The following is a 17140-nucleotide window of genomic DNA, read 5'->3' as shown; positions in this document are numbered from 1 at the left end:
ATGAAACAAGATTGGCCATGATTTGATAATTGTTGCGGGTTGGTGTTGAACGTTCATCATACTATTCTGCCTGTATATGTTTGAAATTTGTCATAATAGAAAGTGTATATGTTTGAAATTTGTCATAATAGAAAGTGTATATGTTTAAAATTTGTATATGTTTGAAATTTGTCATAATAGAAAGTGTAAAGTGAACTATATTACAGTAGGATGTCTAGGACTGAATGTCCCTCGGGGAAGCTCCACCCACTGAGCCTGGTAAGCCCCGCCCTTCGGCCCCGCCCCCTTCTGCCCCGCCCCGTCAGCTTCAGCACCACACCCTTAAGCCCCGCCCGTTTCAGCCCAGCTCTCCCGCCGTCTGCTCTCAGGGTATCCAGTTTATGGTGTGTTCCGACTTCCTCGTGTCCGCTCGGAATTCTTTGTCCTCAGACCCTATAAGTCGCTCTCTTTGTTCTTCCCCAGGCCGGAGAGACTGCTCCGAGTCCCCAGAACTGACCCGCGGCCTCCAGACCTCCAGCAGCGGCCGCCCGGGTCCCCCCACGTCCCAGGGGAGTTTGGTCGCGTCCGGTCGTGACCCAGGGAGCGCGTCCGCGTCGTCATGGCGACGCTCGGGGAAGGTGGCGGCGCCCGCGGAATCCCGCCCAGGAACCCGCTCCGGGGTGAGCGGCCTGGGACCTGGGGCCGTGGAGGCAGCCTGAACCCCGGACGGGTGTCCAGCCGCAAGTCAGCCTGGGTGGGGGGCGGAGGAGAGCCCGGGCCCAAAGGGTTAAATGAGGATGCGGGTGGCGCGCGGGTCTGGGTTCGACCCTGCTCTGGAGTAAAGGGGTGCTGAGGGGAGCAGGCGTTTGTCAAGGGTGAGAGGCCCTGCTCCGTAGAGCATGGGGCCGCGAAACCGAGGATGCCTGGGGGTGTGGGGAGGTGGGGGGAAGGGGGACAGCTCACCTTGGGGGTGAGTGACCTGGGATGGGAGCTTGGGTGACAACGGTTTAGCTATTGTGTCTCCGTGAAGTACAGGCAGGGAATGTGAGGGGAGGGGGCTGGAGAGTGAACCGGGGCGGGTGTTGAAGGGGTGGAGGGGAAGGAGTTGGGCGAGGTGAATCTTCAGCCATGCTGGCGAGAGGGGATGGGCCGAGAGTGGAAAGGAGAACGTTCCTTCAGAAAGTGATTGTTAAGCACCTCTTCAGTGTGGTCAGTGTATTTTGCTTGATGCTGTACTCTTTGGGGAATCTAAAGCTATGAGCCTTCTCAAAACAAAAAACAAAAGAACACACGTAAAGATCTACACGTGACTTTACGTCAATCTCAGGGGCTTCACAGAGCAGCCCCCAAGCTTAGAGACGCAGCTGTGGGAGATATAAAGATGTGTGGGATTTGTAAAGTGCCATCACAAGGCAATACATTATTAATGCCAGAAGTAGTGTAGGCAGCAATTGCTAAAGAACGTTAAGGGGCATTGGGATCAGTGTGAACTTTATGAAGGCAAGCCTGGCAAAGGGTGTGACGGAACCGGGGCCCTCGGTCCTAGGACAGAGCTCCTAGGAAAGCGCCCAGTGGCGGGGGAGGAGGTCTATGGCTCTCCACCTCCTCTCCCCAGAGAGGGGCCCAGGAAGGTGGCTCAAAAATGCCAGTGTCTCCCAATGTTGAAGGGTTTCATGGTCATATCCATCTAAGAAACTGATTCGGAGAAATCTCAGAAAGAAAAGCCCTGTTTAACTGCTGACTTCAACATTTGCCAAACTTCATCACCTGTGAGAGCCTCAGGAAGCATCAGGGCTACATTTTGGGAAAAGCTCTTGGGGAGAATTAAGGACCACGGAAGGGTTTTGAGCAACGGCACGGCACTGGGTGCAGCGTGTGACGTGTGACGCAAGATGAGTGGGACGGCCTGCGTGGGGACGGAGCGGAGCGGCGGGAGAGAGGAGAGGCGGGGGGGCCCTGAGCCGCAGTAAACCACGCAGTGACAAGAAGTACATTTGTCAAGGGTTGAGGAAAAACAGTGTGTGGTTTCCTGTGGATGATTATACGACTACTGTTTTCTTCCCAGGAAATGACCTTTGGCTCTAAAAAGAAGGCTCCATTTTTCATGATAAAATGGCAGCGGTGCAAACCCCCAGCAGAGAAGTAAAGAATGCTAAAGAACCATTTCATGATGCATCGCCCCTCCTTTTAAGGAGCCTAGTGGAGGAACCCAAGAAACCAAAAGAAGTACCTAATCACCTCCTGGAATCAAGTAGGTGGTTAGGAAACAGATACGCTTTACAACTCACGTCTTCCCAGAGGATCCAAAGTCCAGAAAGCATAATGGAATGTTGGGTGCTGATTTCTCTGTACGGTTTTACAGGCTGGTAATAGTGTTCATCATTAAGAACAATGGTTCCGTTTAGATCCATCCACTTCACTGGTAGACTTTATTTTTTTAATATTTATTTATTTTACTTATTCATTTTTTTGGCTGCGTCACGTCTTAGTTGCAGCACATGGGATCTTCCGTTGCAGCGCGGGCTCTTCGTTGTGGTGCTCGGGCTTCTCTCTAGTTGTGGCGCTTGGGCTCCAGAGCGCGTGAGGTCTGTAGTTTGCGACACGCGGACTCTCTCGTTGAGGCGCGTGAGCTCTGTAGTTGTGGCGCGTGGGCTCAGTTGCCCGGCTACATGGGGGATCTTGGTTCCCTCGACCAGAGATCAAACCCGCTTCCCCTGCGTGGGAGCGTGGAGTCTTATCCACTGGACGGCCAGGGAAGTCCTGTAACTGGTAGACTTTTGTGGTGGAAATTGGTCGCCAAGTTCTGCCACCTCCACTTCCTCAAATATCTTTCCTCTCTGTCCCCACTTCATGCTCAGCAGGTCACCAGGACTATTGCAGGGCCCTCCTCCCTGGCCACACTCTTCACAGCCCTGGCATTGTCCTTCCTAGAATCCATGCTGGCTCCTGCCCCCGTCCTGTTTGGATGCTCTCAGGGGATCCCCTTGTGCGCAGTTCCTTTGCTTGGCATTTGGCCCCCTTTGCCATCGATCTGGACCTGCCCACCCAGGGCCCCTCCAGTCCCCCAGCTCCGGCCACGCCTGTTACTCCTGCTCCTTCAAGAACACTTGCATTTTACACCTTCTTGCCTTTGCCCACGCACATCCCTTAGCCTGGAAAACCTGTTAAATCCTATAGCTGTTATGCAGAAGGCTACTCATTTTGCCTACAGTCTTCTCACTGAATCCATCATATCACCATGATACCGTCTATTTCCATTTTACTGCTGGGGAAGCTGAGGTGGCCCAGCTAAGCGGAGAGGTGGTGTTCAGCTGTTGCAGCCCGGTATCCAGCTTCCTACGTCCCACTAGCTTGCTTCCCACTTGCCATTCAAGGCCCATCACGAATGCTGGAAATGCAGCATTTGCTGTGGCTCTGTTGTCACTGAAGAACACACTGAGTGCGAGTTAGTACACTTGACTATTTCTGGGCATTAACAGAAAAATGCCCATTTTACATCTATTTTGTGGCCCTACAAACAAAATCTTCAGCATTAAAAAAAATTACCACGGGACTTCCCTGGTGGTCCAGTGGGTAAGACTGCACGCTCCCAATGCAGGGGGCCCGGGTTTGATCCCTGGTCGGGGAACTAGATCCCGCATGCATGCCGCAACTAAGAAGCCCACATGCCACATGTAAGACCTGGTGCAGCCAAAATAAATATAAATAAATAAATTTTTAAAAAGTTACCAAGTAATGTTCAATACTTACAAGTAATTACCAATACTTAAAAATTTACCAAATAAACTACGGAGATCATAATCCCCCTGAGACACCACCCTCACCCCAGTCCAGCCCTTCAGTTTGGCCCACAGTTGATGACAGTGACCATTCACCCACGGAGGAGAAAAACACCAAACGTTTCACACCCACTGTAGATGGGTACGAAACACGGCAGGCGAAGGGTGGGGTCAGGGTGTCTGTGACTCACAAGATTTAGCTATAGCCAAAGGGGAAAGGTTGTCATTTGTAGGAAACTGGACAGGGCATTCATACCGCAGGAGGCAGTTTACTGGTCGGAACCAGGCCTGGGCTTGATTTTTACAAAATGGAAAGAATGGAGGGTTATAAACAAATGCCTGGCGTGAAGCCCGGAAGGCACGGAAAGGCTTGTGACCCAGTGTCTTCTCCACACATCTCAGTTCCTGCTGCATGAAGAGCCGGGACAAGTTCTGTAGACCTGGACTCTTCTGTGAGCTCAGCTGTCCTAACCTTGTTCTCAGAACTGGGAGCAAAAAAAGACACTCACATGACAAGAGCAGTTTGAGACTTTACCGTCCAGAGGCATAATTTTTCAGAGCCTTAGGATTACTCTGTATTGCACTGTAATTCAGTTCAGAGGAAGTCAAATAATAGCAGTTAAATACACAGTAATAAAATTAAACCCTTGGTGTTTGGATTCTTTGAAGTGGATATTCATTACATAATAAGCAATTGCAGTGTTATACAGAGAAAACACAGGGTGTGTGCTCTTCACAAGCTTGTGTTATTATGAAGACTTGTATAAAATGTGTACAGAGCAAGTTATTTTAATAGATAATAAACAATAAATGTGCATTCGTATTATGATGATAATATCTCCCAAGTGATGTGTAAGAATAGAGGGAGAAGCAGTTCAGTTCATGTGGAACAATCATTAATCTTGTTGACCGCTGTATCCTCTGTCTGAAACTTTCGTATGCTTAAAATACCCTAGATTAAAGGGAGCTCATGTTGATAGGATCTTCTTTCATTTAATATACGTTTTTATGTCTCAACTCATGATATACTTATCTGCATTGTTTCTATAGAGGTTTATGCAAATCTTCTGAATAATAAGGTGATACAGGCAAAACCTGGCATATTGCATTTTGGAGGCTATCAAGTAGAAAAACAACACCAGCAGATACTGGTAGGTACTTTAAAAAAAAATTTTTTTTTTTTAATTTCATTGAAATATAGTTGATTTACAATGTTGTGATAGTTTCTGCTGTACAACAGCGTGATTCAGTTATACATATATATACATTCTTTTTCATATTCTTTTCCATTATGGTTTATCACAGGATACTGAATATAGCTCCCTGTGCTCTACAGTAGGACCTTGCTGTTTCTCTATATAATAGCTTGCATCTGCTAACCCCAAACTCCCAATCCATCCCTCCCCCACCCCTGGGTAGGTACTTTCTAAGTGGGATAATTAATCACAATAATGAAATGACATGCATGTTCTGCATTTATATTACTCATTCATCTGAAGAGCAGCAAAATCAGCAGAAGTGCAGATGTAAACTGGACCAGAAAGGTAGTTCTAGGATGAGAAATTTTAAAGTTGCGTCAGTGTCCTCGGACAGCTTTCCTCCCCCTGCCAAAGGCTCCTCCCAACACTCTCTCCAAACTGGTGCCGTTGCTGAGTGACCGCAGGGGCCAGGAACTGTGCTTTGTGTCTCACGTGGTCCAGTTTAGTCTTTACACTAGCTTTGCGGAGGTTGTATTGTGGCTCTCTTTCTAGAGATGAGGAAACCGTGATTCCAGAAGGTTAAATACAATACTTGCCTCAAGAACACAGGGACGGAGACAGAGTGACTCTTAGGCTGCCTGCCTCCCAACCAGTGAACTTTTACTTTTTTTTTTTTTTAGATTTATTTTATTTATTTATTTTTTGGCTGTGTCGGGTCTTCGTTGCTGTGTACAGGCTTTCTCTAGTTGTGGCGAGCAGGGGCTACTCTGTTGCGGCGTGCAGGCTTTTCATTGCGGTGGCTTCTCTTGTTGCAGAGCCCAGGCTCTAGGTGTGCAGGATCAGTAGTTGCGGCGCACGGGCTTAGTTGCTCCGCGGCATGTGGGATCTTCCCGGTCCAGGGCTCAAACCAGTGTCCCCTGCATTGGCAGGCGGGTTCTTAACCACTGCGCCACCAGGGATGTCCCAACCAGTGCACTTTCGCTCCACGCCTCCACCACCAGGGGAGGGGGTGTCCCTTTCTTAGAAGGGCCCAGCAAAGGTTCCGTTTCGCCTGCTCAGGTCAGATGCCCAGGCCTAAATCAGTCACTGTGGCCAGAGACACTCTGGCGTGATCTGGGGCAGCAGCTCCGCTGAAAGGGCTCCGGAAGGGACAGGTGCAAGGGCGCACTGAGGAGTGGCTGAAGCTGTGGGGACAGCAGTCCACCGCAGAGCCACCTGAGTCCTGGCCTTCCTGGCCCCCCTTCCTTGACCCGGATGTCCAGACTGGGGAGGGCTCGGGGTGGCTACAGCACCCCTAATCCGCCACGAAAAGGGGGCCTGAACATTAAAGCAGCTGCACCACCTCAGCGACCCCACCGTGACCCTCCAAAGTCACACCGAGCGGGACGTCAGGACTACGGCAGCCGGCCGTGGAGCCGAGCTAGAGCGGGCTGTGGGCATGTGTTGGAGTCGGGCCGATAGGCGTGGGCCCTCTCGCGTGGGCCCTGAGGCTCCGGCTTTGTGGGTGGCGTCCCCTCCCACCGCAGGCGTCTGCGTTTACATATAGTGCGTTCTTATAAGCCATGTCTTTCACTTATTTATTTTTGTTTTCACATAGCATCTTTTCTAAAATTTTTTTAATTTAAGTTTTATTTTATATTGGAGTATAGTTGATTTACAATGTATTCGTTTCAGGCGTACAGCGAAGTGATTCAGTTATACACGTATGTATATCCACTCTTTTTTAGATTCTGTTCCCATATAGGTCATTACAGAGTATTGAGTACAGTTCCCTGTGCTGTACAGTAGGTCCTTGTTGATTATTTTATATATATAATGTGTATATGTCAATCCCAAACTCCTCATTTATCCCTCCCGCCGAAACCGTGTCTTAAAGTGGATCATTTAGAGGGAGAATTCCAACTATCGTGTTAGACTCATTCTCAGAGTGAGGAAAATCGCTGGAGGAAACTGACAAGTGGTAAAGCTGTCAGGAAGTGAGGTCAGGTTCTATCGGGCAGACCCCTGCCGACAGAGAATGCAGCTTCCAGAGAAGAGTCCTTACACACCTAACAGGGTGGAGAGAGAAGGGATCAGGAGAGGAACCTGTTAGGTGCCCAATGCTTCCTCTTAGGAAAAGGGTCAGGATTTAAAACTGTGATTAGGAACTTTACCCCTCAATCTATAAGGGCACATTCCTTAGAACACAGCATCAAAGACCAAGGTTAATCATTCATTTTGGAACTTGCTTTTCCTGGTTATTAGGTTTGCTATCTAGATGATGGTAGGGTAAATCTAAAATAATTATTGTTCATAATTACTCATTGTTTGCAATGAGTGAACAATTCACCACCCGTTCCCACCCGCCTCACTCTCCTCATTCCTTTACCCACCCACCCCCACCTAGGCAGCCACTGATCCGCCTTCTGTTGGTATAGATTTGCCTATTCTGGACGTTTCACATAAGTGGAATCACACAACATGTGGTCTTTTGCGACTGGCTTCTTTCATTCATCATGTTTTCCAGCCTTGTTCAATTTGTAGCATGAGTCAGTACTTCATTCCTTTTTATGGCCAAATAATATTCTGTTGTATGGCTTTATTACATTTTGTTTTGTTTTTTTAATTTAAAAATATTTTTTATTGAAATATAGTTGATTTACAATGCTGTGTTAGTTTCAGATGCACAGTAAAGTGATTCAATTATACATATCTATATAAATATATATATTCTTGTTTTACAGTCTCTTCCACTAAAGGTTATTGCAAGATATTGAGTATAGTTCCCTGTGCTATACAGTAGGTCCTTGTTGTTTATCTATTTTATATATAGTGGTGTGTATCTTTTAATCCCAAACTTCTAACTTATCCCTCCCCCACCTTTCCTCTTTGGTAACCATACGTTTGTTTTCTATGTCTGTGAGTCTATTTCTGTTTTGTAAATAAGTTCACTTGTATCATATTTTAGATTCCACATATAAGTGATATCATATGATATTTGTCTTTCTTTTTCTGACTGACTTCACTTAGTATGATAATGTCTAGGTCCATCCATGTTGCTGCAAATGGCATTATTTCATTCCTTTTTATGGCTGAGTGCTATTCCATTGTATATATGTACCACATCTTCATTATCCATTCTTCTGTCGATGGACATTTAGGTTGCTTCCATGTCTTGGCTATTGTAAATAGTGTTGCTATGAGCATTGGAGTGCATGTATCTTTTCAAATTATGGCTTTCTCTGGATATATGCCCAGGAATGGGATTGCTAGATGATATGGTAGCTCTATTTTTAGTTTTTTAAGGAACCTTCATACTGTTCACATTTCATCTATTCATCAGTTGATGGACATTTGGATTTTGTCTTTGGGGCTGCTAGGAATAATGTCATTGTGGACATTCGTGTCCATGTTTTTGTATGGATATATTTTTAATTCTCTCGGATATATATTAAGTGGGTTGTATGGTATGTTAGTTTTCTGTGGCTGCCATAACAAATTACTACAAATTTAGGGGCTTAGAAAACTAGAAACTTATTCTGGAGACCAGAGTCCAAAGTCAAGGTGTCAGCCGGGCCTCGCTCCTTCCACGGGCTCTTGGGAGGAATCTTTCCTTGCCTCTTCCAGATTGTAGTGGCTCTAGGTGTTCTTTGTTTTGAGGCTTCATGATCCTAAACCTTGGCCTCCATCTTCACATGGCTTCTCCTCCCACTCCCTTTTGTCTTCTCTTCTGTCTCTGAAAGGATACTTGTCATTGGACTTAGGGCCCATCCGGGTAATCCAGGATGATCTCATCTCAAGGTCCTTAACAGCATCTGCAATCACTCTTTTCCCAAATAAGGTCACATTCACAAGTTCCAGTTATTAGGGTGTGGCTGTATCTTTTTTGAGTTCACCATTCAACTCACTGTTGTTCTATTTGCATTTCCTTAATCACTAATGATGTTGAGCATCTTTTCATCAGCTTACTGGTCACATTGCACCAAAGGCTTGTGGTGGAGAAGCCATTTGGGATAGCCCAAGAGCAAAGTGGGAAGTGGGGAGCGGACACCCAGGGCATAGAGGGAGACGTGGAGAGAGGCTCGGGGGGCAAGCATGTGGCATATTTGGAGACCAGCGTGAGGTCTGCTTTACCCGGATCGTAGGCTTTTTGGAGGGAGGTAAAAGCTTCATTCTGCGAAAGAACAGAGGCCGTCTCTGTCTTTTGTACAACACAATGCCTAACACACACAAGGCACTCAATAAACACTTGTCAAGATATTGAACTCACTTTACTGGAAGAGAGTGACTTGGTAGAGACTCATGAATTCCAAGTAAATACAGGCTGGAGTCTAAATAATCACACTGCTTCTATCAGACATTGAAACAAACAGAAATGGATACAAGTACAAAATTATTTCATCTTAATAACATTCTGGGAGAGCCAGCCTCCTGTTTCTATCAGCAAAGTTAAGCAGAAGCCTAAGGGAATTACCTTGAGACGCTTGCCAAACAAGGGGGGAAATCCAACTCTGCCTTTATCTTGGTTTTGTTACAGGAAACTGTGTAAATTACCCAAGAATGGAATGATTGAATGTGTGTTTAAAACGACAATAAATTGTTCATTAACATTTGAGATTGATCCAGATCTGGTTAAAGGCTTTAAAGCCTTTTTTTTTTTTACTTGGATTCATATCAAAATCAATCTTTCGATTTAAAAGTTGAGATAATGGTTCCCACTTTTCTCAAAACCAAGACCTCTTAAAATCCCTTTCCCTCTGCGGAAAGACTTTGTCTGGGAAACTATATTTATTGACGAAATAATTAATCAGTTTTCCCATGAGACAACCAGTGTTACTGTGGCCGGCCCCAAACAAAGCTGGCAGCCTCTACAGCCTTATCTCATGCAGCGCAACATTCCCTCCAGGCTCTCTGCAATAATTGTATTAGTTTTCAGGTCCCCGTTGCAGCGTTCAGAGACACCCCTGCCCCAGGATCTGGGTTCTCAAACTGGGGCCGCGAATCCCCATGTCTTCTAGTCAGTGTGCGAGGGTGGGGACTTGAAGCTACAGTGTAAACATGGTGCATCCTTCTGGAGCATCAATTTTACTCTCCCATTTTGGAGAAATGCAGTATAGAGCAAAATTTTAGAGTAAAATCCATTACCAACCCGCATTTTAAGGTAAAACTGTTACCGACCAGGGTTCTTGGACTCCGTAATCAATAGAAATTAATAGGAGGCCAGAGGAGACATTCAGGCAAGGCTTTCCTGGGGGCCCTGCTGCAGCGGGGGGAGCGAGAACACATAGCATGTTCCCTGCTCCCCTTGCTGCTCCTCGAGGCGGGGCGAGCTGGTTCCTCATACGGGGTGAGGCTGGGGGCGGGTTCAGGGGTCGGGGTGGGGGGAGGGGTGGCCGAGGTGCTCTGCCCACCCCCTTGGTGGACTGTGTGCAGGCACCCTAGCAGGGCCCTGCTTTTGCTCCCGGCCCTTCAGAAGCGGCAGTTGCGTTTTTGGTCTTTTTGTATCTTGTTGTCCATAATTTGGCCCAGCTGCGCATGCACGCAGTTATTTTTAGTCCCTTATAGTTTCTTTGTATCTGTTGCTCCAGGAGATGTCTGTCCAGGTGCCAGCACTGCAGCAAAGGGTCCCAGGTCCCAGCCTGTCTCAAAACACTTTAAAGAACTTACAGGGCTGCTTGCATTTTGTCCCCAGATCCCTGGCGTTGGGTATTAGCCTCTGAGAAGCCATGTCCCTGACGGGAGGGGCTGAAGGACCCCGACTTGGAGGCGGAACTGTGTTTGGAAAATACTCTGATTAGTGCTTGGGGTTGAAGGTTAGGCCCTACGCTCTGCTCTGCCCGGTGGAGGGGCTGGAAGGGAGGATCAGAGTGGGGAGGGAGGGGAGGGAGCTGCGAGCAGCCCCTGGGAGAACCCTGTGACCCCTGAGTAAAAGCCGTTCAACCCGTGACTGCCTAGGTGGTGGTTTCATGCTTGCTTGCCTGTGCTGGGGGCCGTTCAGAAACACTGAAGCGGGCGGGGGCTGTCAGTTGGGGCCCCGGGGGAGTCAGGGGCAGGAGTGTCAAGGTCGTGAGGACCCACGGGGCCAGGAGAAGGTCAGCTCCCAGGGGCGCAGAGAGCTTGGGGGTGGGGGGGAGTAAGGACATCTCTTGACCCCAAAATTGCGGGACAGAATAGGGTTTTAAGTGAGTTTATCTTGTCTCGCCTCAAGGGCAATCCTGGGTTGCTCACATTTTCAAATAAACTTTAAATATTAATTTAACATACACTTTCTAAACACTTCATCTTACCAAGGCTTTTTTTCCCCTTTCAATGATGATTATTCCCCCCCCCCCAGTTTTAGTTATAAATGAAAAGGCAGGAATGCCATTTTAGCCCTGAAAGCATATTATTTTTTAAAAAGAAATCAAACTGACCTGCTGACAAAGTGTGAAAAAAAAGATAGGGAATGCAGTTTGGGTACTGAGACATCCTGAACTCTGAGACGGGAAGAGCCCTAGGTTCCAGGCCTCCTGGGCCCCAGCATACCAGTGTCTCCTGGAAGGACCATTCTCCTGGGTAGGAGACCCAGGAGCCCACACCTCACCAAGATCCCCCCATGCAGACCCCCTGGAGGTCGAGAGAGACCTGGGCAACTTTTATTTTTTCAGGCTTCTCACGTATTAAAGAGATATGCCAGACTTCCCCGGTGGCACAGTGGTTAAGAATTTGCCTGCCAATTCAGGGGGCACGGGTTCAGTCTCTGGTCCAGGAAGATCCCACATGCCGCGGAGCAACGAAGCCCGTGCACCAGAACTACTGAGCCTGTGCTCTAGAGCCCACGAGCCACAACTACTGAGCCTGCATGTTGCAACTACTGAAGCCCACGTGCCTAGAGCCCGTGCTCTGCAACAAGAGAAGCCACCGCAATGAGAAGCCCGCGCACCACAACAAAGAGTAGCCCCCCGCTCGCCACAACTAGGGAAAGCCTACGCGCAACAACGAAGACCCAACGCAGCCAAAAATAAATTTTTAAAAAAAGTAACTTTAAAAAAAAAATTTAAAAAATAAAGAGATATGCCATGTTGCTGCAAATGGCAATATTTCCTTCTTTTTTTATAGCTGAGTAATATTCCATTATATGTGTGTACCACATCTTCTTTATCCATTCATCTGTTGATGGACATTTAGGTTTGCAGCAGCATGGATGGACCTAGAGATTATCATACTAAGTGAAGTTAAGGCAGAGAAAGACAGATATTATATCACTTATATATGGAATCTAAAAAAATAATATAAATCAACTTATTTACAAAACAAAAACACTCATAGACAAAGAAAACAACCTTATGGTTACCAGAGGGGAAAGGGGATGGGGGAGGGATAAATTAGGAGTTTGGGATTAACAGATACACGCTACTATATATAAAATAGATAAATAACAGGCTTTTACTGTATAGCATAGGGAACTATATTCAGTATCTTGTAATAATCTATAATGGAAAAGAATCTGAAGCTTGAATTTGACACTTGAAACTAACACAGTATTGTAAATCAACTATAGTTTAAAAAAAAAAAAAAAAGATATGCCAAAACAGGGTCACAAAAATTGTGGTCCTTTAAGAATATTCACAGGTGAATAGATAACTAATAAGAATCTTCTATATAAAAAAATAAAATAAGATAAAATTAAAAAAAAATATTCACAGGCGACAAATGAGAACTTTTAACAAATGCAAGCATCAGTATAATCTCATCAAGAGATTATGTCTTAAGTCTGATTTAGGGCCTCAGTGAACTCGAGGCCTTGGGCAGTGGCCATGTGACAGGCCCAGCCTCTGGCCTGGACTTTGGAGACCAAAGGCCTCTTAGCTGTCCTCTGGCCCAGGTGAAGGCCAGATCCCAGAACCCAAGGTCCTTGCTCTCCTTTCATGTAGAGGAAGGAAAAACCCCTCTACTCAGAGGCCCAGTTAACTGACCCGGCAGGTTGTCCTGCCTTGAACGAGGGCCTCCTCCTGACCCCATCCGAGAACTCCTGACTTTGTGTTCTTTGTTATCAGCCCTCGCGATGGATTGGAGGCTGTCCTCTCCACACTCCTTTTCCTGATTTTTTGACTGCCTTAGTGTCACCAGTTCCCCAGGACAAGTGGCATGTAATTAGAGAAACTGGGAGGGGGTGGGTGGCTGGCTTCTTAGCTCAGCTGAATCACAGGACTAAGTTGAGTTCAACAAAAAGATGCACAGGTAACCAGTCAGGGCAGGAGGAGGGGAGTGTGCAAGGCCATGCCGGGGGGAACCTGGGGCTGTAGCTCTGGAGAAGTCTTAGGTTGGGCAGAGACACATGGACATATTTCATTACTCTTTAAGTGGTGTTGTGTTTATTTTATTATTCGTTAAGTGGTGTATGATAGATTTTGAATCTCTTGAAGCGTTTAAACGTGCACTGAAGCCAAAGCAATCTTGAGAAAGAAAAAATGGAGCTAGAGGAATCAGGCTCCCTGACTTCAGACTATACTAGAAAGCTACAGTAATCAAAACAGTATGGGACTGGCACAAAAACAGACACACAAATCAATGGAACGGGATCGAAAGCTCAGCGATAAACCCACACACATATGGTCACCTTATTTTTGATAAAGGAGTCAAGAATATATAATGGAGAAATGACAGCCTCTTGGATAAGTGGTTCTGGGAAAACTGGACAGCTACATGTAAAAGAATGAAATTGGAACACTCCCTAACACCATACACAAAAATATACTCCAAATGGATTAAAGACCTAAATGTAAGACCAGACACTATAAAACTCTTAGAGGAAAACATAGGCAGAACACTCTCTGACATAAATCACAGCAAGATCTTTTTGGATCCACCTCCTAGAGCAATAATGAAATAATGCCATTTGCAGTAACATGGATGGACCTAGAGATTATCATACTTAGTGAAGAAAGTCAGACAGAGGAAGACAAATACCATATGATATCACTTATATGTGGAATCTTAAAAAATGATACAAATGAACTTATTTATGTACAAAACAGAAATAGAGACATAGAAAACAAACTTATGGGGACTTCCCTGGTGGCGCAGTGGTTAAGAATCTGCCTGCCATTGCAGGGGACACAGGTTCGATTCCTGGTCCAGGAAGATCCCACATGCCGTGGAGCAGCTAAGCCCGTGCGCCACAACTGCTGAAGCCCATGCGCCTAGAGCCCATGCTCCGCAACAAGAGAAGCCACCGCAATGAGAAGCCTGTGCACCAATGAAGAGTAGCCCCCGCTGGCTGCAACTAGAGAAAGCCCACGTGCAGCAACGAAGACCCAATGCAGCCAAAAAAATAAAAAAAATTTTAAAAACCCCTTATGGTTACCAAGGGGAAAAGTTGGGGGAAGAAATAAATTAGGAGTTTGGGGACTTCCCTGGTGGCGCAGTGGTTGAGAATCTGCCTGCCAATGCAGGGAACACGGGTTCGAGCCCTGGTCTGGGTAGATCCCACATGCCGCGGAGCAACTAGGCCAATGAGCCACAATTGCTGAGCCTGCGCGTCTGGAGCCTGTGCTCCGCAACAAGAGAGGCCGCGATAGTGAGAGGCCCGCGCACCGCGATGAAGAGTGGCCCCCACTTGGTCGCAACTGGAGAAGGCCCTCGCACAGAAACGAAGACCCAACACAGCCATAAATTAATCAATTAATTAATTAATTAATTAATTTTTAAAAAAATAAAAAAAATTAGGAGTTTGGGATTAACATATACACACTTCTATAGATAAAATCAACAGCAAGGATCTACCGTATATCACAGGGAACTCTACTCAATATCCTGTAATAGCCTAAATGGGAAAAGAATCTGAAAAAGAATATATATATGTATATGTATAACTGAATCACTTTGCTGTACACCTGAAATTAAGGCAACATTGTAAATCAACTATATATCAATATAGAATAAAAATTTAAAAAATAATAAAAGTGCACCGTATCTCCTCACATCCCTTCAGGAGCAAGGTGAGGTGAAGGTAAATGAGGCGGTGCATGTGCAGGTGGGTAAAGCAGTGGATTCACGTGAATGCTTCTTTTTCTCTCCAGCATGTGGTCAATATTTGCAATGAAGATGTACGCGTTCATATTTTACCCCCCCAAACCAAACACTTTCAGATCAAGTATGTGAAGAAGGTAAGTGTCCCTGGGGGGCGTGTTCTCCCAGGGTGTTCACTGGCGGGCGTGGCTTTCCGTGCCGCAGGTCTGCCCGGGGCGGCATGTAGCGTGTTGTCCCGGTGGTCCTGCTTCCGTGGGCCCTGGGGCTCGTCCGGACAGGAACCCCCGTGTCTTCTAGGAGCACCACCTTGTCCCTGGCTTGTCCCTCACGGTCACCGTTACATTTACTCCAGATGAGTGGCGATACTACTATGACTGCATCCGCATTCACTGTCAGGTATGTCCCTTAATATCAGGAGTTTTTTGGGGCTTGGGGGTGGCATCAAACCTTACATCTTCAAGGGAAGAAGAGAGACGGAGTGACAAGTATGAAGTTTCTCAGCCTGATGCCTTGGGCAGCCGGTCTGAGTGGCTTGAGGGTCCTGGTCCGGTGACGTGGGTCCCAGCTGGGGAAGCTCCAGGCTGCCAAGAACTGGGGCAGAGCTAGAGACACTGCTTGCTGCAGGTTCCCACCTGCCCTGGCCTAAAAATCTCATTTATCTTGTGGTGCTGGGAGTTGAGGAAGGCTTTTCAAATAACGTAAACACCCTCCTTTAAGAGCTAGGTGAGAAGATCAGCAACAACCCCGAGTTGTCACTGGGCACCAGCAGCAAATGTCCTCCGAGGCAGCCCTGGGGGTCTGCAGGGAGGCTACTTGTGTGGTCCGACCCCAGACGCTGTGCTGTAGGAGTTCTCGCCGGCCTTTTCCAGGTCACCTAATTCATCCCCGGCCTCCGGCCTCCAGCCCCACATGCTGTCAGTCCTTCCCTTAAAACTGGCACCTCCACCCCCCTCTGCTCTGGGTTCCACGCCCAGCCCTTACAAGTTGAGAAGCCTTAAGGTTAAGCAAATTTACCTTTAAAAAATTAAAGTGGAAGAGTGTGCTTTAGTAACGAATGAGTCTCAGTTTTTAAAAAGAGGGGGAAAAAAAACTAAAAATGAAAGCAGAATAGTGCTTTCAGGAGGAGTATTCTGTACCAAGAACAAAAATCCCTAGGACAGGCATTGCATAGAGCACCAGGGAAGGTGTCCTGCTACTTCATAGCAATGCTGTTAGTACCTTGTATTTATGTGGTGCTTTAAACTTTTTAAGGCCAGTGTCTGCTTTAATTCTCAAAAATACCTTTAAAGAAAGGTGGACTTATCCCCACTTGAAAGCAAAGGAAGAAACGAGCTGTGGAGAGGTCAGAGGCCTTACTCAAGGTCACGCACGGTGCAGGTCTAGAAGCAGGCCTTTGTGCCTCTGGCTGGTCCAGTGTTTACTGTTCGGCGCTGTCTGGGTCAGCTGATTCTGTGCTGGTTTCTGTTTATCTCAGGCCGCTCACGGTTGTGTTTCCCTATAACTTTCTGAAGTCGAAACAGGTGACTGTTTTCACCTCTACGTGAAGGCATCATTAGCTTTCCTGGATAATGTTGAATGTCATTTCAGTGAAATACACTAAAAATTCTCTATACTTTGTTTATAGCTAAGAAAACTCATTATTTCAACTGTTATATTTAAGCACTCAGTTGTTTTTTTTTTTAAGGAAATGTTTTCCCTTTTTTTCTGGAAGTAATTTTTAATGGTAGAAAACAAGATAAGGAATAAAGGATCTACAAATTCATCTTTGAAAATTATAGTCTTGGGACTTCCCTGGCGGTCCAGTTGTTCCAAAGCAGGGGGCGTGGGTTTGACCCCTGGTCGGGGAACTAAATTCCCACATGCTGTGAGGCGCAGCCAAAAACAAAGAAAAAGAAAAAAGAAAATTATAGTCTTAAGCGTGGTAAACTTGACTTTTTTCCCATTAATTTTAGGGAGGTGAGACTTTGCTTGTCCCCATCCATGCCTATCCTGTCATGAATAGACTGGACTTTCCCTCATTTATAAATCTATCAAATGTTCTACTTGGTGAAAGGTAAGTTATCAAAATGAATTACCAAACTGTCATGGGATGTGAAAAGTTAAGAGAGACTCACATAGATAAAAACTTAGATTTCTGTTTTTCCTAATGGAAAGTTTTCCTTCCAGCTGAGTTAGACTGGACTTGTAGTTGCA

The 17140-nt window shown here is 46.3% G+C and overlaps 1 protein-coding gene across 8 annotated transcripts in view; it reads left to right on the top strand.

Annotated features, from left to right (window-relative positions):
- The first annotated feature begins 558 nt into the window (after nt 1–558).
- CFAP221 (cilia and flagella associated protein 221) overlaps nt 559–17140 on the top strand; it is a 135682-nt gene continuing 119100 nt past the window's right edge. For 6 of the 8 annotated variants that reach the window (XR_009500477.1, XR_009500476.1, XM_059912058.1 and 3 more), the window contains exons 1-6: nt 644–723; nt 2045–2230; nt 4809–4909; nt 14998–15084; nt 15245–15343; nt 16900–17000. Coding sequence is in view for 6 of the 8 variants with exons in the window: in XM_059912058.1 (XP_059768041.1) it covers nt 2092–2230; nt 4809–4909; nt 14998–15084; nt 15245–15343; nt 16900–17000 (527 nt within the window). In the remaining 2 variants the exon portion in view is untranslated. Of the gene's footprint in view, nt 724–837; nt 855–2044; nt 2231–4808; nt 4910–14997; nt 15085–15244; nt 15344–16899; nt 17001–17140 lie in introns of those variants that run through there. The other 2 variants (XM_059912054.1, XM_059912055.1) reach the window with 2 other exon arrangements.

The sequence above is a fragment of the Balaenoptera ricei genome, assembly GCF_028023285.1.
Source record: "Balaenoptera ricei isolate mBalRic1 chromosome 7 unlocalized genomic scaffold, mBalRic1.hap2 SUPER_6_unloc_1, whole genome shotgun sequence".
Lineage (NCBI taxonomy): Eukaryota > Metazoa > Chordata > Mammalia > Artiodactyla > Balaenopteridae > Balaenoptera > Balaenoptera ricei.
The sequence above is the reverse complement of the archived record's forward strand: the minus strand, read 5'-3'. Positions and strand labels throughout refer to the sequence as shown.